This window comes from Balaenoptera borealis (assembly GCF_965194805.1).
Source record: "Balaenoptera borealis genome assembly, chromosome: 6".
In the NCBI taxonomy this organism is placed as follows: Eukaryota; Metazoa; Chordata; class Mammalia; order Artiodactyla; family Balaenopteridae; genus Balaenoptera; species Balaenoptera borealis.
This window is the reverse complement of record NC_138863.1, coordinates 26,799,812-26,825,120: the sequence shown is the minus strand read 5'-3', so window position 1 is coordinate 26,825,120 and position 25,309 is coordinate 26,799,812. Positions and strand designations below refer to the sequence as shown.

The window sequence follows — 25,309 nt, the reverse complement described above, 5'->3', positions numbered from 1 at the left end:
TGTCTGCAATCAAATCCCATTAGCCTTCAAAGTCTGATTCTCTAGGAATTCCTCCTTCTGTTGCCGGACCTCCAGGTTGGGAGGCCTGATGTGGGGCTCAGAACCTTCACTTCAGTGAGCGGACTTCTGTGGTATAAGTTCTCCAGTCTGTCAGTCACCCACCCAGCCATTCTAGGATTTGACTTTACTGTGATTGCACCCCTCCTACCATCTCATTGTGGCTTCTCCTTTGTCTTTGAGTGTGGGGTATCTTTTTTGGTGAGTTCCAGTGTCTTCCTGTCGATGACTGTCCAGCAGCTAGTTGTGATTCTGGTGTTCTCGCAAGAGGGAGTGAGAGCACATCCTTCTACTCCGCCATCTTGGTTCAGTCCCCATGCCATAATTTTTTATCTTGTGGTAATAAAGTCCAAAGGAATCTTTTTCCCAAGCTTGAACTGCTTCCAAAGGATGTGTTTTCTAAAAGAACAGGTGCTCACCTTTTTCCACTAGTACACACTCTCATGGTAAACCAAGCTCATAATTGTAAATATCGCCCTTTTATTTACAAAGAATGCAAGTTATTAAAGGGGTACATCCAACTCTGGATCTGATTTTTAAATGCAAATTTGTGAACATTAGTGTATATTAATAGGAACAAATCATTCACCATACATCTGCAACCACCAATCATGACCTGCTTACGTATAGGGCACCTTAGTTGAGAGCAAAGGCTACGAGGGCCACTTTTTTTGTGTTGAGGCAGCAAGTGGGAAAGTGGGGCAGTGGGTGGGAGGTATCAAGGTATTTTTGAGAGAAGAGGTGAGAAAGCCGTTTCCTGTAATGGTATCTGTAACTTAGCGAGGACCTGGAGTTTGCAACATTGCAAATGAATGGTGTCAGCACACATTAAGCCAAGCACTAAATCAGGGGGTATATTCTTAGGTGCTGAAAGTACATTTCAGAACCATGGGAAGTAATTTGGGCTTGGTGTTTAAAACTATATTCAATATTATAGCATTATATAAGAGAAACTAAATATTATATATATATATGTGTGTGTATATATATATACTAGAAGCTATAGGAAAGCTATGAGATACTTAGGTTTTTTTTTTTTTTTAATTGGTCCAAATACACACTAGTGGCTTGCTTTTTTTTTTTTATTTATTGATTGATTGATTGATTTTTGGCTGTGTTGGGTCTTCGCTTCTGTGCGAGGGCTTTCTCCTGTTGTGGCAAGTGGGGGCCACTCTTCATCGTGGTGCACGGGCCTCTCACTATCGCGGCCTCTCTTGTTGCGGAGCACAGGCTCCAGACGCGCAGGCTCAGTAGCTGTGGCTCACGGGCCCAGTTGCTCCGTGGCATGTGGGATCTTCCCAGACCCGGGCTCGAACCCGTGTCCCCTGCATCAGCAGGCAGACTCCCAACCACTGCGCCACCAGGGAAGCCCCAATACTTAGGTTTTTAAAAACTTACCTGGGGTTAAAAAAAAATGAAGAACAATGCTTTGTATTATTCTTCCTTAATGTGTGATCCTTAGACTTTCTGTATTAAAATCATGTGGCATGTTTGTTTAAAATATACATAGCCTGCAGACCTATGGAATCCAAATCTCTAGCGATGAGATCTGATAGTCTGCATTTTAAGAAGCTCTAGACTGATTCTCATTCATATGCAGTTTAACTATGGAAAAATAAGTGAGGATGAATCAGTGGTTCCTAAACCTCTGACCACCGTGTGGGGTCAGGCTGGCTGCATCCTTATCATCTGTGAGCCTTTACAAAGCACACATTCTTACACTCCTCTTTCAGAGACTCTGGTTCTGAACTTCTGAATAAGATTCAAAAACTGCCCAGATAATTCTGATGCACAGGCAGGTTTGGAAATCCTGGCATTAAATGACCAACCTCTCAATTCCTTTACAACTCTAATAATCAAGGATTCTTTGCATTGTAACTAAGATATCAAGATACTGTCTTTGATATCAGTTTTTTGTAACAGATCTGAAATTGCACAGTGATTTTGCATCTTCCATAAAAACAGAAGTAGAATCATCTTAAATAATCCTCTTAGCAGTATTAGAGAAGAGACCTGAAAGCAAAATGATCAAACCCTATATTTATCTATTTTTTTAATTTTTAATTTTTAAAATTTATTTTATTGATGCATAGTTGATTTACAATGTTGTGTTAATTTCTGCTATACAGCAAAGTGATTCCGTTATACACACACACACATATATATATATATATATATACATTCTTTTTCACATTCTTTTCTGTTATGGTTTATCACAGGATATTGAATATAGTTCCCTGGGCTATACAGTAGGACCTTGTTGTTTATCCATTCTATATATAATAGTTTGCATCTGCTAATCCCTAACTCCCAATCCATCCCTCCCTCACCCACCCCTCCCCCTTGGCAACCACAAGTCTGTTCTCTATGGATCAGACTCTATATTAAAATAGTTATATAAGACCCCTTATTTACATATGCTATGTGTCCTCAGATTCCTAAAAGTCAAGGTGTCCAAATCAAGCATTAGATAGAGAGGAGGGAAGTGTAGTTCAGGAAAAAGTTCTTAGGCCAACACTACAGAAAATGCATTGTTGAAACTTCAAAGCTCTTTTTTAATCTACAACCATTACACTCTCTCTCCTTCATTCCTCCAACATGGGAAAACCCCTACAGGTTGCCACAGTTTTGATGACCATCTGTCTTCCAACCAAGATGGTGGAAAAAGCAAAAACGTGGTGAATCTTGGAGCAATCCGACAAGGCATGAAGCGCTTTCAATTTCTGTTAAACTGCTGTGAGCCAGGGACAATTCCTGATGCATCGATCTTGGCAGCCGCCTTGGATCTTGTAAGTTGTTGGAAGAATTTTCTCACCCTGTACCCCATTCCAGTTAATTCTGCTAATGGAGGAAAGCATGAATCCCTACTCCAAAGCCTAACTATGGGGTTACGTTTTTGGTCTTTTTTTTTTTTCCTCAGCATTAGTGGCAAGAGGAGGGAAAAAGGTAGTAAGGTGAAAGAAGAAAAGAAAGGGGAAAAAATCTTAGTAAATATATTCTGTACAGCATCATGATTAAAAGTATATGAGGGTTCTGGAATAAGATTGCCTGGGTTAAAATCACTCTGACATCTATTAGCTAAACCCTGTAAAATGAGATTAAGTGTAATAATTATGCCTACCTCCTAGGGTTAGTGTGAGGATTAAATGAGATATTAAATGTAAAATCCTCATCATAATGCCTGAAATATAGCAATTGCTCAATAAAGTAGGTCATTATTATTATTGCATTAGTCATGTCTGTCATGTATTAGTCCTTTAAACTCTGTCTTGGTTTAATTGCATATTAATTGAGGGAAAATATGAAGCAAGGATCAATTGAAATTAATTGCGCAGAAGCACCTTGAACATTGTGTAGCCTTATACACATGTAAGAGATTCAAGAGTATAATGTGGATCTTGTTTAGAAAGTATTTTTGTCAAATAAATGAGACCCAGATATGAGTTTTGAACACAATCTCTCAATTTCCTTTATTTATCTTCTGGTTTAATAAATTCTTCATATGCTATATAAATACTGGGTACAAAATTCCAAGTAAATGTCAAGAAATAAAAGTCTTCTGTATTCACGTTTTAAAAAGAAAAACTAAAATAGACCTTTTTACAACAAAACCCCTTTAGCCTGCCTACAAATGATCCCTTTTTATAACACATGAATATGTAACCACTGGCCACTCATATTTTACCTTGGAAAATAGTCCAAACCTTTTAATATAATTCATGACATTTTTCTGTGACATTAATAGCTTTTGCTCTCATGATATTTAGTGACCAACAAGGTATGTAGCTTCACTTAAGCCGAAAATGCAAATACCACTGTAATCACCCAGAATGATGACCTGTGGTTATTTAAGATTTTTCAGTCAGTTCCTGATTCCTGGACATTGGTCTTTGAAAGTATTTTTTTTTTAATTCCAAAGTGTTTAATGTGTGCTGATATATGCTATGATGACTGTAAAATGTAGAAAGTCACAGGTCTCCAGGAGAGCTGAGGCAGGTGGCAATCAAACAATCAAAGAACAATGAGATGCCTGTCTAAAGCAAGAGAGCTGACAAGGCAAAGAGCCAATTTCTTGTTTTCTAAGTGGGAGAGAGGAAACCAGCCTGTCACTCTTTTGAGTCATGCATGGTTCTTCTTAATCACCAACTGGCCAGGGTTCAAAGCCAGCAAAGGATAGAGCCAGATTAGAACAGACCTTATATTTGGTACAATACCATGTTGACTCTCTCATTAAAAAATTAGAGTGAAATCACTCTAGGAACTTTAAAATGTGAAAAATAAGAAATTCTGTATTTTAAACCTGATAGTTTATTTATTTATTTATTTTTGGCTGTGTTGGGTGTTCGTTTCCGTGCGAGGGCTTTCTCCAGCTGTGGCAAGCAGGGGCCACTCTTCATCGCGGTGCTCGGGCCTCTCACTATCGCGGCCTCTCTTGTTGCGGAGCACAGGCTCCAGACGCTCAGGCTCAGTACTTGTGGCTCACGGGCCCAGTTGCTCCGCGGCATGTGGGATCTTCCCAGACCAGGGCTCGAACCCGTGTCCCCTGCATTGGCAGGCAGATTCTCAACCACTGCGCCACCAGGGAAGCCCCTAAACCTGATAGTTTAAATGTGATTAAGAAAGTGAAGATGACACAAATTAGTTGAACAATGGTTAAATACACAATAACAATGGTGCATTAGAACTTTATGGGTAGTTTATGCTATAGTGTTCCAGATGTACTATTATGTCCATCTTTGTCTCAGTCCTAAAGTCACAGATACTTTGGAAAATTTTTAGACAAGTGAGGCATCAAATTTCTCCAGCAACTGTCTGAGTTTAAGGAAAATGATAATAATGAATCATGTTACTTCAACTTACTGTTGAAAGAGAAAGATAGAGGCACAGCTGGCCCTACAAATTGGACAATGATAGGATAATAGCATTTGGATAACAGTCAGTAAAATAAGCACCTGATGACAGAGAGAATGGATTGACCTTCCCTCTCTGGAAAGCCTCAGCCCCACACCAGAGATCCTGAGTGAAGTCTCCACATGAATGCATATCATGTACTGGACTCCAAGCCACTCTTTTCATTCACGCATTTTCCACATGAGAGAACAAAAGCCCCAAGAGCTAAGGTGACTTTGCTCAAGGTCATATAAGCCTGTCGAAGTGAAAACTGGGCTCAGAGCAGAACTTTCTGATTCTATTCAGGACTCTTTTAGCAATACCGTATACTTTCTCTGTAAAAAAAAAAAAAAAAAAAAAAAGTTATTTAGGTAAATCAGAAAGAATGTCTCTTGATACACTGAAAATGTACTTAAATGTATATGATCTCCATAATAAAGAAGATGGCAAATGATTTCTAATGGTCCAAAAACAATTGAATCTTTTTTAAAAAAAAGATCATGTGAATACATGATGAATTTATAATAGGAACATATAGGAGATTTTCAACTTTAAAGATTCACACTACACATTCACCCACTAAACCAGTGATTCTTAACATTTTGGAGACATAAACTCTTTAAGAACTGAATGAAAGCTATGGAGAGCTATGGAGAGAATTACACTTACAGACAAAATTCAGCCTGTAATATCAGAAGGTTCATGAACTCCCCCAAAACCCACCCATGAAACAAAAAATGGGAAGAACACAATCTCAATGTATTATCATTGGCAAAGAGAGACTCTTTAATGAAGTAATTGGAATGATTTTATTAACATTGATGGTGTAAAAACAGAAGGAATAACTGCTTCCTACATAAAAAGCTTTTAAGCTTTTAAGATATGTGGTCATGGGAGAAACAGGAGGCTTGTCACGAAGACAGTGATACATTTGAAAGTTTAAAAAATAATCCCAGTCGAGGGCTTTCCCTGATGGCGCAGTGGTTAAGAATCCTCCTGCCAATTCAGGGGACACGGGTTTGAGCCCTGGTCCAGGAAGATCCCACATGCCCTGGAACAACTAAGCCCATGCACCACAACTACTGAGCCTGTGCTCTAGAGCCTGCAAGCCACAACTACTGAAGCCCATGCACCTAGAACCTGTGCTCTGCAACAAGAGAAGCTAACGCAATGAGAAGCCCGTGCACTGCAACAAAGAGTAGCTCCTGCTTGCTGCAACTAGAGAAAGCCCACACGCAGCAATGAAGACCCAAAGCAGCCAAAAATAAATAAATTTATTTCAAAAGTAATAAATAAAATCGTGTTATCAATAGGTTCTTTTAAAAAAAATCCCAATCAAACAAATTAATACTGGCTTCTGAATGGAGATTATAAAAGTATTCATCAATATTCTTCTTAAAATAATCAGTCTCTTGGATGCTGGAATTTCATTCTCTCTCATCAGATGGTTCCATACCTCTATGATTTCCAACTGCTACAATGCTTAGAGTTTTCAAGGAGATTTAATTCATGGCTGAATTCCAGAAAACATTTAAAATTTATTTTACTTCCTCTAAATAAGACTATGGCCAGGTAGTTACCAGACCACTAGATTCTCCTTTCTTCCCTTCCTGTTGGACCAACTCTGGCCCTGCTTGACCTTCTCAATCTTATTAATCTCATGGTAATAAATAAAATAAAGGGGGTTTCATACTTATAAGCAGTGTCTTCAAGCTTCAAAGTAAAGAAGCATTTTCTGATCATTATAGATGTCCAGTGATGAAGTAGATACATTGAGAAGTAATTAGCTCTTTGTCACTACACTGGACTCAATGGGGAAGTACAAGGAGACTCAAGAAGGGGGTGGTTAGTATGAGTTTCTTTCGTATCTGAGAATATTTGATTCTAGGTCAAGGCCAAGGAGTGTCCAGAGGTCAGAATCAGTCACGGTTTAAAGGAAACAGAGACAGAATCCAGGTAGACATGGTTGGTTGAAAAAAAAGGGATAGGTGATGATGGTGGTGATGGTACTCATGGTGGTGGTAATGTTGGTGGTGATGGTAGTCGTGGTGGTGGTGTGGTGGTGGTGGCAGTGGTGAGAGAGGTGGTGGTAGAAGATAACAAAAGTAACATTTTCATTGTATGTCATAGTTAATAAAGCACCTTCACATTCATTGTCTTATTTGTTAATATAAGAGGAAAGGGTTAAGCCAGGACATGGTCCCCAAATGAGGGTACATTCAACTTCAGTTTCTCAGGTATAGAAAAGTGAAGGAATTGAAGTCACTGGTGAATACTGGCAAGAGGACTGAGAGGAAGGAAAATATAGCTGCATGTCCAGTATGTTTGAATCATAGTAACATCCTGTTTTTACTATCATTGTGCAAGTGTGGCAATTGCAGTTGTTCATACCTGTCTATTTGGGTTAGGAGACCCTTGAGATTACTCTAACGTTCACAAGTTGTCTTCTATTAAATGTATTATTAACTTTTGTATCCTCTGTGTTTGGTTTCACTTAATATCTGATCTCATCTGCTTCCTGACTTTCAGAAATGCTTCACTTTTAAATATGTTCTAGAATGAATTTGGGAGTGTTCTTCCCTCTGCAAGTTTTTGGTAGAGTTTGAGAAGGATCAGTGTTAGCTATTCTCTAAATGTTTGGTAGAATTCATCTGTGAAGCCATCTGGTCCTGGACTTTTGTTTGTTGGAAGATTTTAATTAGAGTTTCAATTTCATTACTTGTGATAGGTCTGTTTATATTTTCTAATGCTTCCTGCTTCAGTCTGGGAAAATTGTACCTTTCCAAGAATTTGTCCATTTCTTCGTGGTTGTCCACTTTATTGGCATATAGTTATTTGTAGTAGTCTTTTATAATCCTTTGTATTTCTGTGGTGGCACTTGTGATTTCTCCTTTTTTATTTCTAATTTTATTGATTTGCATCCTCTCCCTTTTTTTCTTGATGAGTCTGGCTAAGGGTTTATCAATTTTGTTTATCTTCTCAAAGAAACAGCTTTTAGTTTTATGGATCTTTGCTATTGTTTTCTTCATTTCTCTTTCATTAATTTCTGCTCTGATTTTTATGATTTCTTCTACTGACTTTGGGTTTTTTTGTTCTTTCTCTAGTTGCTTTAGGTGTAAGTTTAGATTGTTTATTTGAGATTTTTCTTGTTTCTTGAGGTGAGATTGAATTGCTGTAAACTTCCCTCTTAGAGCTGCTTTTGTTGCATCCCATAGGTTTTGGGTCATCGTGTTTTCATTGTCATTTGTTTCTATGTATTTTTTAATTTCTACTTTGATTTCTTCAGTGATCTCTTGGTTATTTAGTAGCACACTGTTTAGCCTCCATGTATTTGTGTTTTTTACAGTTTTTTTTTCCCTGTAATTGATTTCCAGTCTCATAGCATTGTGGTCAGAAAGGATGCTTGATACGATTTCAATTTTCTTAAATTTTCCAAGGCTTGATTTGTGACCCAAGATGTGATCTATCCTGGAGAATGTTCCATATGCACTTGAACAGAAAGTGTATTGTGCCACTCTCCAGTGGCATGTCCTATAAATATCAATTAAATCTGTCTAGTCTATTGTGTCATTTAAAGACTGTGTTTCCTTATTTATTTTCTGTTTGGATAATCTATCCATTGGTGTAAGTGGGGTGTTAAAGTCCCCTACTATTATTGTATTACTGTTGATTTCCCCTTTCATTGTTGTTAGCATTTGCCTTATGTATTGAGGTGCTCCTACGTTGGGTGCATAAACATTTATAATTGTTATATCTTCTTCTTGGATTGATCCCTTGATCATTATGTAGTGCCCTTCCGTATCTCTTGTAACAGTCTTTAGTTTAAAGTCTATTTTATCTGATATGAGAATTGCTACTCCAGCTTTCTTTTGATTTCCATTTGCATGGAATATCGTTTTCCATCCCCTCACTTTCAGTCTGTATGTGTCCCTAGGTCTGAAGAGGTTCTCTTGTAGACAGCATATATATGGGTCTTATTTTTGTATCCATTCAGCCAGTCTGTGTCTTTTGGTTGTGTCATTTAATCCATTCACATTCAAGGTTATTGACATGTATGTTCCTATTACCCTTTTCTTAATTGTTTTGGGTTTGTTTTTGTGGATCTTTTTCTTCTCTTGTGTTTCCTGCCTAGAGAAGTTTCTTTAGCATTTGTTGTAAAGCTGGTTTGGTGGTGCTGAATTCTCTTATCTTTTGCTTGTCTGAAAAGCTTTTGATTTCTCTGTTAAATCTGAATGAGATCCTTGCTGGGTAGAGTAATCTTGATTGTAGGCCACCATCACCCTGATACCAAAGCCAGAAAAAGATATCACAAAAAAAAGGAAATTATAGACCAATATCACTGATGAACATAGATGCAAAAATCCTGAACAAAATACTAGCAGACAGAATCCAACAGCACATTAAAAGGATCATACACCATGATCAAGTGGGGTTTATCCCAGGGAGGCAAGGATTCTTCAATATATGCAAATAAATCGATGTGATAAACCATATTAACAAATTAAGGAATAAAGAACATATGATCAGCTCAATAGATGGCAAAAAAGCTTTTGACAAAATTCAATGTTCATTTATGATAAAAACTCTCCGGAAAACGGGCATAGAGGGAAACTACCTCAACATAATAAAGGCCATATATGACAAACCCACAGCAAACATCATTCTCAATGGTGAAACACTGAAAGCATTTCCTCTAAGATCAGGAACAAGACAAGGATGTGCACTCTCGGCACTCTTATTCAACATAGTTTTGGAAGTCATAGCCATGGCAATCAGAAAAGAAAAAGAAATAAAAGGAATACAAATTGGAAAAGAAGAAGTAAAACTGTCACTGTTTGCAGATGACATGATACTATACATAGAAAATCCTAAAGATGCCACCAGAAAACTACTAGAACTAATCAATGAATTTGGTAAGGTTGCAGGATACAAAATTAATGCACAGAAATATCTGGCATTCCTATACACCAACAACAAAAAATCAGAAAGAGAAATTAAGGAAACAATCCCATTCACCATCGCAACAAAAAGAATAAAATACCTAGGAATAAACCTGCCTAAGGAGGCGAAAGACTTGTACTCAGAAAACTGTAAGACACTGATGAAAGAAATCAAAGATGACATAAACAGATGGAGAAATATACCATGTTCTTGTATTGGAAGAACCAGTATTGTGAAAATGACTATACTACCCAAAGCAATCTACAGATTCACGGCAATCCCTATCAAACTACCAATGGCATTCTTCACAGAGTTAGAACAAAAAATTTTACAATTCGTATGGAAACACAAAAGACCCCAAATAGCCTGAGAAAACCATAATTCAAAAAGAGACATGTACTCAATGTTCATTGCAGCACTGTATACAATAGCCAGGACATGGAAGCAACCTTAATGTCCATCGACATGAATGGATAAAGAAGATGTGGCACATATATACAATGGAATATTACTCAGCCATAAAAAGAAATGAAATTGAGTTATTTATAGTGAGGTGGATGGACATAGTCTGTCATACAGAGTGAAGTAAGTCAGAAAGAGAAAAACAAATACCATATGCTAACGCATATATATGGAATCTAAAAAAAAAATGGTAGATGAACCTAGTGACAGGGCAGGAATAAAGACGTAGACATAGAGAATGGACTTGAGGTCACGGGGAGGGGGAAGGGTAAGCTGGGACGAAGTGAGAGAGTAACATTGACATATATACACTACGAAATGTGAAATAGATGGCTAGTGTGAAGCAGCTGCATCGCATAGGGAGATCAGCTCGGTGCTTTGTGACCACCTAGAGGGGTGGGATAGGGAGAGTGGGAGGGAGACGCAAGAGGGAGGGGATATGGGGATATATGTATACATATAGCTGATTCACTTTGTTATACAGCAGAAAGTAACACAACACTGTAAAGCAATTATACTCCAATAAAGATATTTTAAAAATTAGCATATGAGTCATATCAAATAAATAATCGATTAATCTTAAAAAAAAAAGAAAGAAACATGTATCACAGTGTTCATTGCAGCACCATTTACAATAGCCAGGACATGGAAGCAACATAAATGTCCATCAACAGATGAATAGATAAAAGAAGATGAGGCACATATATACAATGGAATATTACCCAGCCATAAAAAGAAATAAAATTGAGTTATTTGTAGCGAGGTGGATGGAGTTAGAGTCTGTCATACAGAGTGAAGTAAGTCAGAAAGAGAAAAACAAATACTGTATGCTAACGCATGTATATGGAATCTAAAAAAAAAAAAAGATACTGAATACCTAGTGGCAGGGCAGGAATAAAGACATAGACATAGAGAATGGACTTGAGGACACAGGGCGGGGAGGGGGAAGCTGGGGTGAAGTGAGAGTAGCATCGACATATATACACTATCAAATGTAAAATAGTTAGCTAGTGGGAAGCAGCAGCATAGCACAAGGAGATGAGCTCGGTGCTTTGCAACGACCTAGAGGGGTGGGATAGGGAGGGTCGGTGGGAGGCTCAAGAGGGAGGGGATATGGGGACATATGTATGCATATGGCTGATGCACTTTGTTGTACAACAGAAACTAACACAGTATTGTGAAGCAATTATACTCCAGTAAAGATCTATTAAAAAATATATTCTGTATGTTTTCCAATGCATTTGTGGTTTTAGTCATATACATATATGTGTGTATAAATATAGAGAGATAGAAATACAAATATAGAAATATATATAGATGTAGGTATAAATGACACAGATGGATAGATTGATGATAGATAGATAGATAGATATAGATGTCAGATAGATATGCAGATGCAGATATAGATATAGATATACAGATTTATACATAGGTATAGATTCTACCATTTCATCAGATAGGATTTGGGAGAGGAGGGGAAAATGAATGTGTTCAGTTCATCATCACTTTCCAGTCCTTCACTTTCTCCCATCTCTCTTTTATTGTTTGCCTCATTCATTTTTTTAAGTGCAGCTTAAATACAGTGTTTACATTATGATGTAATTTTATTTCGGAACAGTTTTCATTGTTTCGTTGCGTTCATCATAGAAGTTAAATGTGATTTTTTTCAAGTTTCCAATTTTCTTCAGCATTAAAAAGTATTATTAAATGAAAGAAGTACTAGAAATGTCAGTGTTCAAAGTCTTGCCAATCTGAAGGTTTTTGTTTTAAACAATCCTCTTGTCATTATTGCTATGACTACAAAGGGGTAATTGGGTCAGTTTTTAGTCCAGCACAGCTCCTCCTCACACTCTTCCTCTTTAGTGTAAATTTAATAAATGCAACTGTAAGGCATTTTTAAAAAGAGATGTTTTATAAAGGACTCATTTTATCTTTAGGTTCATATAATCTACAAGCACAAAAATAGTTCAAACAAAAGGCACTTCTGTCTATTTTCTGTATATTTCAGGTGAAATTATCTATCCTTTTTTACCCAGTTGAATAAATAACATGTACAGACATAGTGATTTCTAATTTACTGGTAATTTATTAGCATGAATAACACATCATAATGTCAGTTTGCTTTAGGAACAGTTTCATGAATATAAGAGAGTCAGTGGGATCGTAGTTTTCTCCTTAGTCTGTGGACAGAGAAAACCTAATTCATATTAAATTATAATAGCTTCATAAATAGATAGTTTTAGGAGGACTGGTTATATAATTTTTATCCAAATTGGGACACTTTTGAGAGTGAAATGGAGTGCTATCAATAATTATACCAGTTAGACATAAACTAGAACTCTTGCGGAAAATGAAACATTTGGTTACCATATAGTCATACTTTCAGGTTCACTGCAACAAATGTAATCCACATTGGGGTTTACCATCATAAAACTACTTGGTGATGATTGGAAATTAGCTTTTTTCAAGGAGTTAGGAATATATGCAGACTAGGAACTATCAAAGCAAAATAATATTGTGTCCTCTTTTGAATCATAAGGAAAGTTGAAATAATCCAGTAATAACCAAAACTAAATGGTCAAATTATTCACTTTATTCTAGTGGTATTCCTATACTGAATGTTTGAACACATTCTATGAAATGTAGCATAAAAAGGATGTATATCATGAATATGTAGAGTTTAAAGAAAAAATTTGAATGTCACATATCCACCACATATCTTAAAAAATAGGACATTTCCACTTTCTTTAAAGTCCCCTGTATCTCCTTTCCTAATTACTCACCCCTACCTCCTAGAAGACACTGCTGTCTTGAACTTTGTTTTAATCTTCCCTGTGCTTGCTTTATTTTACCACATGAGCTTGTATCCCTAGAGAATATATCATTTTGTTTTGTTGCCTTATGCTGTATTTTAATGAAATTTGTAATGTAATTTAACTTATAAAAATTTTCTTTAGTGGTTAGCATTTTTATGTCTTTTTAAAGAAATCCCAAGGTAGTAATAAATACATATTACATTTTCCTCTAAAAGTTTTAAAGTCTGCATTTCACATTTAGGTCTTTAACTAGAATTTGTTGTGTGTATAAAACAGGATATTTTTTCTTTCTTTTCTTTTCACATGAAAAAAAATTATCCTAGCATAATATATTGACTAATTCATACTTTATTATCTGATGTGCAACACCATCTTAATCATGTGTCAGGTTTCTATGCATGCATGGGTGTCAGTCTGAGTTTTTTTTCTGTTCCATTCCATGTGTGCTCTGAGTTAATCTACTCTGTCTTAATAGCCTGAACTTTGAACATCACCTAGGTTGTTCTTGGCTCTTTGCTCTTCCGTGTGAATTTTATAATTAGCTTGTCAGTGTCTATGAAAATCTTTTGATTTATTCTTGGAATTACATTGAGTCCACAGATAAATTTAGATATAATTAAAATTCAAATTGAAATTCAGATCTGAATTGATAATTCAAAAGTTCTATTTCTTTCTGAGTCCATTTAAGTAATTTTAATTTTTTTAGCAATTTGTCAGTTTTACCTCCATTTTCATATTTGTTGGATTAAAATTGATCATAACATTTTCTTATTAGTTTTTGATCTTTGCAGCATCTGTGATTATTTTTTCTGTTTTTATTCCTAAAATTATTTCCTTTTCTTTTTTTGATTAGGCTTGCCAGATATTTGTCAATTTCGTTAGTCTTTTTTAATGGTACAGTAGAGATTCTCTCTATTATATCTCGTTCTCTAATTCATTAATTCCTGCCCTTATTATTGTTTTTATTGAAGTATAGTTGATTTACAATGTTGTGGTAGTTTTAGGTGTACAGCAAAGTGATTCAGTTATAAATACACATATATATATAATATTCTTTTTCAGATTATTTTCCCTTATACGTTATTAGAAAATATTGAGTATATCCTGCCCTTATTTTTATTCTTTCCTCCTTCTTGCTTTGAATTCATTGTATTATTATTTTAGCTTATTAGTTGATTGCTTAGCTCATACTTTTATTTTTTTCTGTTCAAAAACTGACCATTTAGCTACTCATTTCCCTCTAAGTACTCCTTCAATTATGTCATAAATTTTGATAAGTAGTATTTATGTTACAATTTATTTTTAAGTCCTTTTTAATTTATTTAATGGTTTCCTTTTCCATGGGTTACATAAATATGTACGAGTGTGTGTGTTTCAATTTTATAAATTTCAGAGTTTTGTTAGGTATCCATTTGTTATTGATTTCTAACTTCATTTTCAGATACTGATTCTTTGGAATTAATTTAAACTTGCTTCATGAACTAGAGCATTATTAATTTTTGTAAATGTTCCATGTGTAGTTGAAAATAATGTGCATTCTCCAGTTGTTGGGCACAACATAGAGGCTTTTCTTTCCTTTTTTTTTTTTTTAATTGAAGTATAGTTGACATACAATATTATATTAATTTCAGGTGTACAACACAGTGATTTGGCATTTATATACATTATGAATTGATCACGGTAAGTCTAGTAACTATCTGTCAACTTTGTCATACAAAGTTATTATAATATTATTGACTGTATTCTCTATACTGTATATTATATCCCAGTGACTTATTTATTTTATAACTGGAAGTATGAAACTTTTAATCCCCTTCACTTATTTTACCCAAACCCTGTTACCCCCTCAACCTCCCATCCCCACCTCTGGCAACCACTAGCTTATTCTCTGTATCTGTGAGTCTGTTTCTCTTCGTTTGTTCATTTTTTTGTTTTTTAGATTCCACATATCAGTAAAATCATACAGATTTTTCTGTCTAGCTTATTTCACTTAGCATAATACCCTCTAGGTCCATCAGGGTGCAGTGTTTTATATTCAAGTCTTCTATATTCTTATTTTTACCCCTCACTACTTGATCTGTCAAACACTAAGTTGTGTTAAAATCTCCTCTATGATGACAAACTTGTCCATTTATTTTGTAGTTCCAGCAATTTCTGTTTTATTGGTTTAGAGGCAGATCGTTTAGAAGTATGACAAGTATCTGGTGCTATGAACCTTTTATCACTATCTAGTGACCCAGTTTATTTCTAGCATATATAAGATATATTTTTCTTTGATAATAATACAGCAGAAACAGTTTTATTAGCATTGGTCTGGTCTATCTTTTTGCCAGTCCTTTCCTTTCAACTTTTCTACATCTTTGTGTTTTAGGTATGTGTCTTGTAAAAAAGCAAGTATTTGAATTTTTATAACGTTTTAGTGACCTTTTTTTACCTAGAAAATTTAGTACATTTGCACAGATTATTATTACTTATATAGATTCACTTCTGTCTTCTTCTGCCTACTTACCATATTTTTTCATTATTTCATTATTTCATTGTATATGTTTCATTGTTTCATTATTTCATTTTTCATTATTTCATTGTATATTCATTATTTCATGCCTTCTTTCAAATAGTGTTGAATTTTGTTTTATTTCTCTTGCTTTGGTTTGGTTTAGCTTTGTTTTATTCATTTTTCTTTATCAGTTTGGAAATTATTCTATTTATATTTTTAAAAATTGCATGCATATTTAACTCAACAAAGTCTAAATTTAATGAATATCTTTACTCTTCTTTCAAACAGTAAAAGACTGTAGAGGGTTTTAACCCCAATTATTGTTCAAGATTTAGTTCTCTCTTGTTTTTGTCTTAACATTGATAAAGTAGACATTATTTTTATTGAGTGTTAGGAAAATGATTTTTAAATTTGCCCAAAAGCTTAGCATAGTCTTTGCTCACCATTTCTCCTTGCATCTCAGACATTCCTTTCTAAGATCTATATCCTCGTGAAGAAAACCTTTCAGACATTTCTTTGGTGATGATCAACTGGCAGTAGCTCTCTCAGCTACAGTTTAATTGAAAATGTCTTTATTTTGGTCTCATTCTTGAAAGATACTTTTGATAGAATTAGAATCATAGGCTAACATTTTCTTTCTGTACTTCAAAGATATTATCCCCTTCTCTTCTGGCTTAATTGACATTCTTTTATAGGTAATGTGTCTCCCCCAATTCCTTCTCCCAGTTGCTTTTAATATCTTCTCTTTACTGTTGATCTTTTGCACTTTCACTAAAAAGTTTCTAGCCTATATTTCATATTTCATTAAGCCTGTGAATCATGTAATTGACAAATTATGTCTATTCTGGAAATTTTCCAACTGTTATTTCTTCAAAGATTGTGTCTTTCACATTTTCTCTAATTTTTCCTTCTATAAACTGAAAGGATGCATGATAGAGCTTCTCAGTTTATCCTCTGTTTTTGACAACCTCTTTCATATTTTTCATTTCTTCATCTCTTTCTATGCTGTATTCTGGCTAATTCTCTTCCATTTCACTTTTTCTTTTTTCAGCTGTGTCTAATTTCATGGTTCTTAACCAGGGGTAACTTTGCCCACCAGGGAACATTTGGCAATGTTTGGAGGAATTTTTGGTTGTCACAACTTGGGAATTGCTATTTGCATCTAGTTGGTAGTTAATAAAGACGCTGGTAAACATCTCATAATACATAGTGCATGCTTCACAAAAAAGAATTATCTGGCCAAAAGGGCCAATAATGCTGAAGTTGAAAAAAAACTGATCTAATTTTTGTTTTAATCTATCCATTGAGTTTTAAATTTCAAGTACTACATATTTTATTTGTAAAATTTCTATTTACTTCTTGTTTTAAAACTACGTGGTCAACTTTGATAATCTAATTCCTTCTACTTTCAGTACCCACATTAATCTGTAGATGTGTTTGATACATTATGATTCCTATAGCCACAGTCTTTGTAAAGGGTCTGATTCTACACTTTGCTGTTTCTTCCTACTCTTACTCATGGTGAATTTTTTAAAACATATTTTTAATAAGCTTAACTCCTTGAAACTTTATCTGTGCTGATTCTTTAAGACCTGTTTTAGAAGCAGTGTTATTCAGTGGACCAGCAGTTTTAGCAACATCTGTGAGTATGTTAGAAATGCAGATTTTCAGGCCCTGCAACATCTGCATCAGAATCTCTGGGGGTGGGCCCAAAGAATCTATTTTAACCATATTCTCTTATGCATACTCAAGTGACTCTTATGCATACTCAAGTTTGAAGATTTGAGAAGCACTAGTTTAAAGTATTCCTCCAGAGAGGATTTCCATTTCTTTTCCTTAGGCACCTCGAAACATCACCAACCTAAGATCATTTTTTAACTACATTTTGGGTGCAAGGAGCATGAAAGTTGTGCCCATTCTAGTCCAAACTTATATGAAAATGTGGAATTTTGATTAGAAGTTCTCATTTAAGACTTTTTTTTTTTTCCTTTTCTACCCAGAGCCAAGACTAGTCATGCAAGCTTAATTCTGTGGGGTAGATCATTTTATTTTTCATGCAATGAAAGTGACACCCACCTGGGATATTGGCTTTATATAGGTGTGTATGGCCTGATCTCACACTCCACTTTGGACCCAGACATTTAATTTGTGGCCCATTGAAAACCCATACTCTGGTCTTGCCATAGTCAGTAGAAACCCTTGGGGCATATATTCCTACACTAGTTCACACCTTTCTCCCTACCTTCACCCCAGAACTGCACTTTCTTGTAATTTCTGCTCTCCAATGGTCTATCATCTCATGTTAGAAACAAAAGCAAAAACAAAGTGAAAACAAATGGGGTATTTTATCTAGCATTTTTAGGTGTCTAAACCAAAAGATATTTGTCTTCACACCTAATCCATCATCTTGTCAGAAACAGGAGTCCTCATTTGGTTTTTAAAATACTTACCCAAGATACTAGCATGATCTGAGTAAGTGTTAAAATGACTACCCCACCAGACTGGGTACTAAACAATAATGCCTGCCTCTAGCCTGACATCTGAATCATTTCTGTTGCCCACAGCTACTACAGAAATGGGCAGGGGCAGAGACAGCCTGTCAGTTGCTTAATGATCTCAGTCAGGCAGAGAATTCAGTACAAGCTAAGTAATAAATACTGAGTCACAAACACATGCCCTCTAGCAAACGAGGTTCCAGTATACACAAAGAACCACAATAATTGCTTATTCCCAGTGTTTTTAAATAAATAGGTATCTTGCGCCAGCAAGAGCTTTATATTTTATTGTAAGGCAATACAAATATTATGTAATTCCCCAGGCACCAACATAAAATATTCACTTTTTAAAACCAGTTAGTTCCCGTCCTGTGTTATGAGTTTTCGGGATCAGTCAGGGTTTCTTCTCACATAATAAGTTTAGATACAGTCCTTCAGGTAAAGGAATGTATTGCAATTATAACCTTCAATTAACCATCATATCTTGGTAACAATATTTTCTAGGTCCCCAGGCAAAATAAAGCACAGCTGTTTGAATTAGTATTCTCGTTCTCTTCTTTACTTTCATAAAGGAAACATTCAATATACATAACGATCTTATAAAATGCAGGAAAATGCCAAAGGAAGTCAAGGAAAAATAGCTTGATGCTTGAAGTTTTCTAGCTGTAGAATGTTAGAGAAATCCATGCTGCATAATGCAGGACATTTTGTAATTTTAACTAGACAGCTCTGTAGCCATTGCAGAGAACACCTTATATAAAACTGAACCATATGAAATTGATGATATTCTACTATTTTTGACCTTCAAACTTAGAAATTCCATAAGGTTCAACTTAATATTTTATCTTCCTAGTTAAAATTGATTCTTGCTTGTCTGGGAACTATGAAGTTATGACATAATGGAATTGAAGCCACTCTGTGGTGTTATGGAACATAAAAAGGTGATCTGGCAGACATATTAATAAAAAAGAATAAATATGCCTACTTTTCATTTAGGACCACCAGCAAAATTGGTATACCAATGGTATCAAATTTTGTTTAGATGTTCACTTTTAACTATGCCTCTGATACTCTGTGGTTCTTTTCATCCACACAGCATTCTTCTGATTCATTTTTCTCCATTTGTGCTGTCTTTCTCTGTGATGTGAATCCATCCCTATCCATTCTGTCATGCCTCCATTTTTAACTGCTCCTTCAGATTGCACTGAGCCGTAAGAGGTAAGCTCCATCAAAAGAGGGAAAATTGAATTTCCTTTAAGTCCACGAAGAATCCTTTGTCTAAGGTATTCTATAACCCTGCTCCTAAAATCAATACTTTCTAACTTACACTTTGAAAGGAACTTATAAGGAAAATAATTCCCCATAGCCACACCCACACTAGACTGCCTTGAATACTCTTTCACACACAGTGTGAAGTTGATACTTGTTGCTAAGTATCTTCTACTAGGATGCATAGTTGAGTACTTAGCTTTGTACTGCAACAGTATCCTCCGTTTTCTGTACAGTAACATACACACTACAATACCCCAGAAATTGGTAGTATTCAGTGCCATCCCAAGTGTGCTTTCATCTACCAGGTTTATGAGGCTTATAATAAGAAGGCAATATTTAAGTCAGGCTATGTCATCATCCCTTAATTCAAACAGTGACATTTCCAAAAGTTACTGGGTTTGATCCAATTTACATGGATCAAATTTATCAGATAATAACCAACCCTCCCTTTAATGTTGTGCTGTATGGTTAATTAATGGGAATTATTTTGTTAATGATCTCAATTCTATTTCCCAACTTAGATTAGGATTTCTTAGGGCCGATAACTGATGATGTCTGGGTTTTATCATAAGAAGCTTTTCAGAGCAGAGAATTAAAATTGCTTTTCATTCAAAACGCCTTGAGCTTCCTAACCAAATAAAAACATATTTTCTAAAGAAGGCAAGCCAATCGACATAGGAAACCTTACATAGAACAATTTGGGTTTTTTATTGATCTTCTGTTAGTCCTCTCAGTGCCATCTAATAGTTAAGAGCAATTAAAAGAAAAAAAACCCACCTCTGCCCCATACATTTGAGTTAGGTTAAGTTTTACCCTTGTTCATCGTGAAGGAGCCAGGGTTCATAACATAATGCTACTCCAGCAGTGTTGTTTCTGTCTTCCCATCATAAAGCAATGAATCCCATTGCTTTTTTTGGAAATGTGACAGGCTAAAAATAAATTTGCATCACTCGCCTTGCCCTCCAGACTGGCATTCGTTTTTAGAGATAGATATTCCAGCCTTTTCCAGATGCAGATTAGCATATCTGAGATGTTTAGTAAAATGAATATTTAATACAAGAAGAGAGTATAGATATTTAGTCGGTATATTATGGCACCACAGTAATGATAGGTTTGATACAGAAAATCATCTGACCCTTTGCAATCTAAAGTCTTTCTATCCCTGTGACCTGCTGCCAAGTCTTGGCACCAATGCAGTTGATGATAGTTTCTCATCATCAGTGTCCATCTTTTATCAATGATAGAGTCTCACCATTGTGTTTATCTTGTATTCTGCCTTTTCACATAGATTAACTTTGTCATGGCAATACAACATATGCTTTGTAAAATTAAGTCCCAACATAAATAAATTTCATATTAGAATTCTTGATGGTTTCATTTAAGTTTTAAGACAATGAGAAAATGCTTAATGGGCTAACTTACTTGAATCATCCAGGGTATTTGAGATAGTGTGGTACTCAACAGTATGAAGTAGCCAACTCTGCCTGAAGAAGGAAGGGATTAAGGAAGGCTTCTTAGAGGAGGTAACTAAACTGAAGCTTAAAGTGGGAATTTGCCAGATGGAAAAGGGGCTTAAAGGTTCTGCAAGTCATGGAAACAACACATGGAAACATATGAGATGTTATATCTGGGAGACTAACCAGTTTGACATAATTGGACCACAGAGCACTTGAGATGGGGATAGAGAGAGAGGTGAACCAAATAACGAATGTCAGTTATCTTTATTCATTGATGACTGAGGTAGATTGAGCCTATAATATATTTTAAATGGGAAAATGATGTGATTATACATTTGTGTTTTAGTAAATAACATTATATGACATTAGTGTCCCTTTTTTTTTTTTTTTTTTAAGTTTTTGGCTGTGCCGCACAGCCTGTGAGATCTTAGTTCGCAACCAGGGATCGAACCTGCACCCCCTACATTGGGAGCGCGGAGTCTTAACCACTGGACCGCTAGGGAAGTCCCAATTGTCCCATTTGTAAACAGTGACTTTCTACATGCATTGTAGAAATCATCTTTTCCCAAGGCTTATATGAGTATAAATTAAGACAATGTAGATATCAAAGAGGAACTAATACAGATCTGGGCATGAGAGAGACCTGAGATTGAATCCTGTGTCGACTTCTTCCCAGCTATATAATAGTGGAAAAATTATACCTCATTTAAAAAAATATTAAAATGAAGATATTGTTTCACAGGGTTGTTATGATAATTAAGAATTACAATTTATAAAAACTGATTGGCACGTATTGATATTCTCTGTATATTAGCCCCTATTTTAACATTACGGATCAATGCATTGTTAAGAATGCTATTGCTTGAATGATGAAAACGGTTTCAATTTGAAAACATGTGCTTACTAAGCAACCTATGGTTATTAGGTAACTGAGGTGATAGCTAATATTGTGATATATATTTCTTTAACTGGCACGAATGAATTTTTGATGTATGTACTTTTTGCGACCTGTTGACCTATGGGAAACTTCACACTCCTTCCCTTATTATTATCATTATTATTATTATTATTTTGGCTTATAAAGAGTTCAGTAGATATCTCACTCTTACCAGTTTCTGGGTATCAACTAAAAGCTGTTTCTTTTATTTTTTTCAAGCACGTCTTGACAAGATGGAGCCATATTTTTATTTTCCTGAAGAAATGCTCTATTTTTCATTTATCAATTAAGCAATTTCCTCTTTGTCAAACATTTTCAATTGAAACCATGCCTATTTAAGCAGAATTTGGTCTGTTGTTTATGAAAAATTGGGGAAAGAGACTAACTCAATCTAATTTATTTATTTATTTTTTTGTTTGTTTTCCGTTTCAGGCCCCATTTTATTCTCTGTTTTCTCTCACAACTCAGCCTAATGTAGTAAGCTCTTCCTTTTCTTACTAGCCAAAATGAGGGAGCAGTTGCACTTCCTTGGAGCTTGTGGATGGTCCTAGATAACAAAATGCCTACTGACAACCTTGGTTAACATATGACTAGTTCTAGAAATTGAATATGTGTTTGCATCATGTTAATTTTAGGTTTAAAAAAAGCATCATATTTTAAACCTTCTGATTAAAAATTATTTCACACTTAAATCCCAGCTGTCTCTGAAATTTGCAAAGAGTCATGAAATTACTTGAGGTTCTCCAAAAGGAGAAAACTAAACTCAGAAAGCTACTTAAAATGTCTAATTTTTCAATACCCAAATTTGCCTTCATGGATTCATTTTCCAGATTCCCCACTACTATTGTAACCATACTAACACTACCCTGGGAAATATGGCTAAACTAAATCAAAATACGGAGACGAAAATAAACTAAGAGTACATAGTCATTCAGTTTAAGTTCAACTTCATTGTTTGTTAATCCTACATTACTCTTTCCTTAACAACCCTACTCAGGAAGCGCCTGTAGTAGCCAGAGCAGCGCTGTTCCTGGAATGTGCCCGTTTTGTTTACCGCTGCAACCGTGGCAACTGGCCAGAGTGGATGAAAGGGCATCATGTGAATATCACCAAGAAAGGCCTTTCCAGGGGACGGTCTCCCATTGTGGGCAACAAGCGGAACCAGAAGCTTCAGTGGAACGCTGCCAAGCTCTTCTACCAATGGGGAGACGTGAGCTTTTGATTTTCTTCTATAAAAATTAGGCTGAGTGAAGTGAAGAAGTTTTGTGTTTATGTTTGTTCATTTGTTTGGGAGACAATTTATTGAGTATCCATTATGTACCAGGCACTGAACAAAACATTTCAGGGGAAAATAAATGTAATTCATTTAATCTTCCCAACAAATCTACAAAGTTAGACATTATTATCTCTTCTATCTCTTTTCCTGGTCCTCTGCCTCTTTCCTTCCTATAAATGGAAACATTCTCAGCATCTTTTATAATTTCTTCCTGTATAATCTGCACCAGGATTACATTTATTCCTGTATTTTCTACTGTTAGCTGTGTGTCAGGGGCACACACTTCTCTGTCCATAGCACTCTTTGGATCCCCGACCGACATCACCAACTGTACTTTGGAGGCATTCACTCAATGTCCTGAAACTCAATCTGACCAAAATAAAACCCTTCTCTCCATTTAAACACACCCCCATCTGCAACCCCTCTTGAATTTTCTGTTCTTATTGGTAGCACCACCATCATCTAAGATGACAACCTTGAATATATTCCAAACCTTCTTCTCTTATTGATTCCACCACTTCCATGTCACTGATGCCCTTTTAGGTCAGAACTTCATTACTTCTTATCTATATGACTAAAGTATTTTCCTATTTAGTCTCCTCCCACTATCTCCCCTCATCTGACCCATCCTACACACTGCCAGTAAAATCATATCCATTTGGCATAGCTCATCTAAAAGTAGAACATTCATACTTATCTCCCAGCCTCCAGACTTGCTCCCTCCAATTCATTCTTCAAACTGCTGTCAGAGTGATTAGGCTAAAATGCAAATCACATTATAGTGCTTCAGTGGCCCTCCTTTTCCCTTGGGATAAAACCCAAATTGCTTAGCCTGGCATTGCTGCTCTCTCTCCACAACCTTTGTTCAAATCACACCAAGATTATGGATGATGAGGCAAATGAGCTAATGTATCTAAAGAACATTTATCTCAATGCTTTGCATCTAAGAGGTGTTCAGTAGTAATGTTATTATATTAATTCTTGAAAGCAGGGTATGTGATTTTTCTGTGCATTGTTAGGCAGCTATCACAGTGCCCCTCGAATGAGTGATAAGGTTCTCCCTGACTCAGAAAGTACCTTTCGTCCTTCTTCAGAATGCAAAATGAAGCCCAGCTTCAAGAACTCTAGGATCTAGTCACAATCTACCTTTCCAAGCCCTCAGACACATTATTTCCTCTCACAAAATGGTGCTTCAACCAATTGGCTTATTTGTCAGTCTCTGAACACGTCAGTGCATTTCCCTGAATACGGATCTTTTGAAACTCTCCATCTGGAATATCCACTTTCCCCTTCCCCATTAGCCTACACAGCAATTCTTCAGAATCTACAGGAATGAAACTTTGTATGATTCTCTGAAATGAATCTGATTTCTCCATATTCTAATAAATAAAGTGCTTTCAGTCTTTTACACGACTGTTATTTTGGTATGTTATTACCTACCCAATAGACTGTAAGCTCCTTGAAGTAAAGAGCAACACACAGAGTCAGATACTCTATTTGAATCCGAGTTCAAGGTTGCTGAGCAACCTAGAGCAAGGCTTTCGACCTAACTTTCCTAATTGCCAAACAATGATCCTTCTTTATGAAGATTTATAATCTCCTAGGGCACATTAAACAAAGATACTGATGTACTATAACAATTTATTCAACTTTATTTTTACTTAATACGTAACAAATTACCTCACCTAATAAATATTTGATGAATGAAAAAGGAATAAACATATTCCCAAGGCACTTTTCTGGTCTTAGAAGAGACATAGAGCTCTAAATTATTATTTAGGTATTTAGTATTATCCCAGACAAGTTCATTTTTTGAGCAACCTTTTAAGCTTTATGAACTGTGGGTTTAACTTAAATTGCTTGGCTTCAGCATCCTGGGAGGATCGATGTAGAATTTTTTTCCCCGGTGAATCTCACTATTAAGTCTGCTGGCTCCACTCCAGACTCATAATTCCACATCTCCTTCCTTAGATTTCCAAAAGAGTAGCATCAGGACAAGGCTTTTTGTTGAGGTGGTGGTTTTTGTTTTTATGTTTTGTTTTGCTTGCTTAAAACTTCTCAGGTTAGCAGCTAAAAGTTTAGGATGCTGTGATTTTTTCTACACTGCTTTCTTTCTCCTTTTTGTGGTTTTTATTACTCCCCACTTAATTCCAGAGTTTAAGCAAACCCCTTTGTTTTCAGATAGCCAAGACGTTCAAACAACTTGTGT

General features: G+C 35.7%; 1 protein-coding gene across 6 annotated transcripts in view; it reads left to right on the top strand.

The window, feature by feature from the left end:
* UNC80 (unc-80 homolog, NALCN channel complex subunit) overlaps positions 1–25,309 on the top strand; it is a 237,775-nt gene that overhangs the window by 78,112 nt on the left and 134,354 nt on the right. For all 6 annotated transcript variants that reach the window (XM_082396411.1, XM_082396407.1, XM_082396408.1 and 3 more), the window contains exons 22-23: positions 2,674–2,846; positions 22,822–23,034. In XM_082396411.1, coding sequence (XP_082252537.1) covers positions 2,674–2,846; positions 22,822–23,034 — 386 coding nt within the window. The remainder of the gene's footprint in view (positions 1–2,673; positions 2,847–22,821; positions 23,035–25,309) is intronic.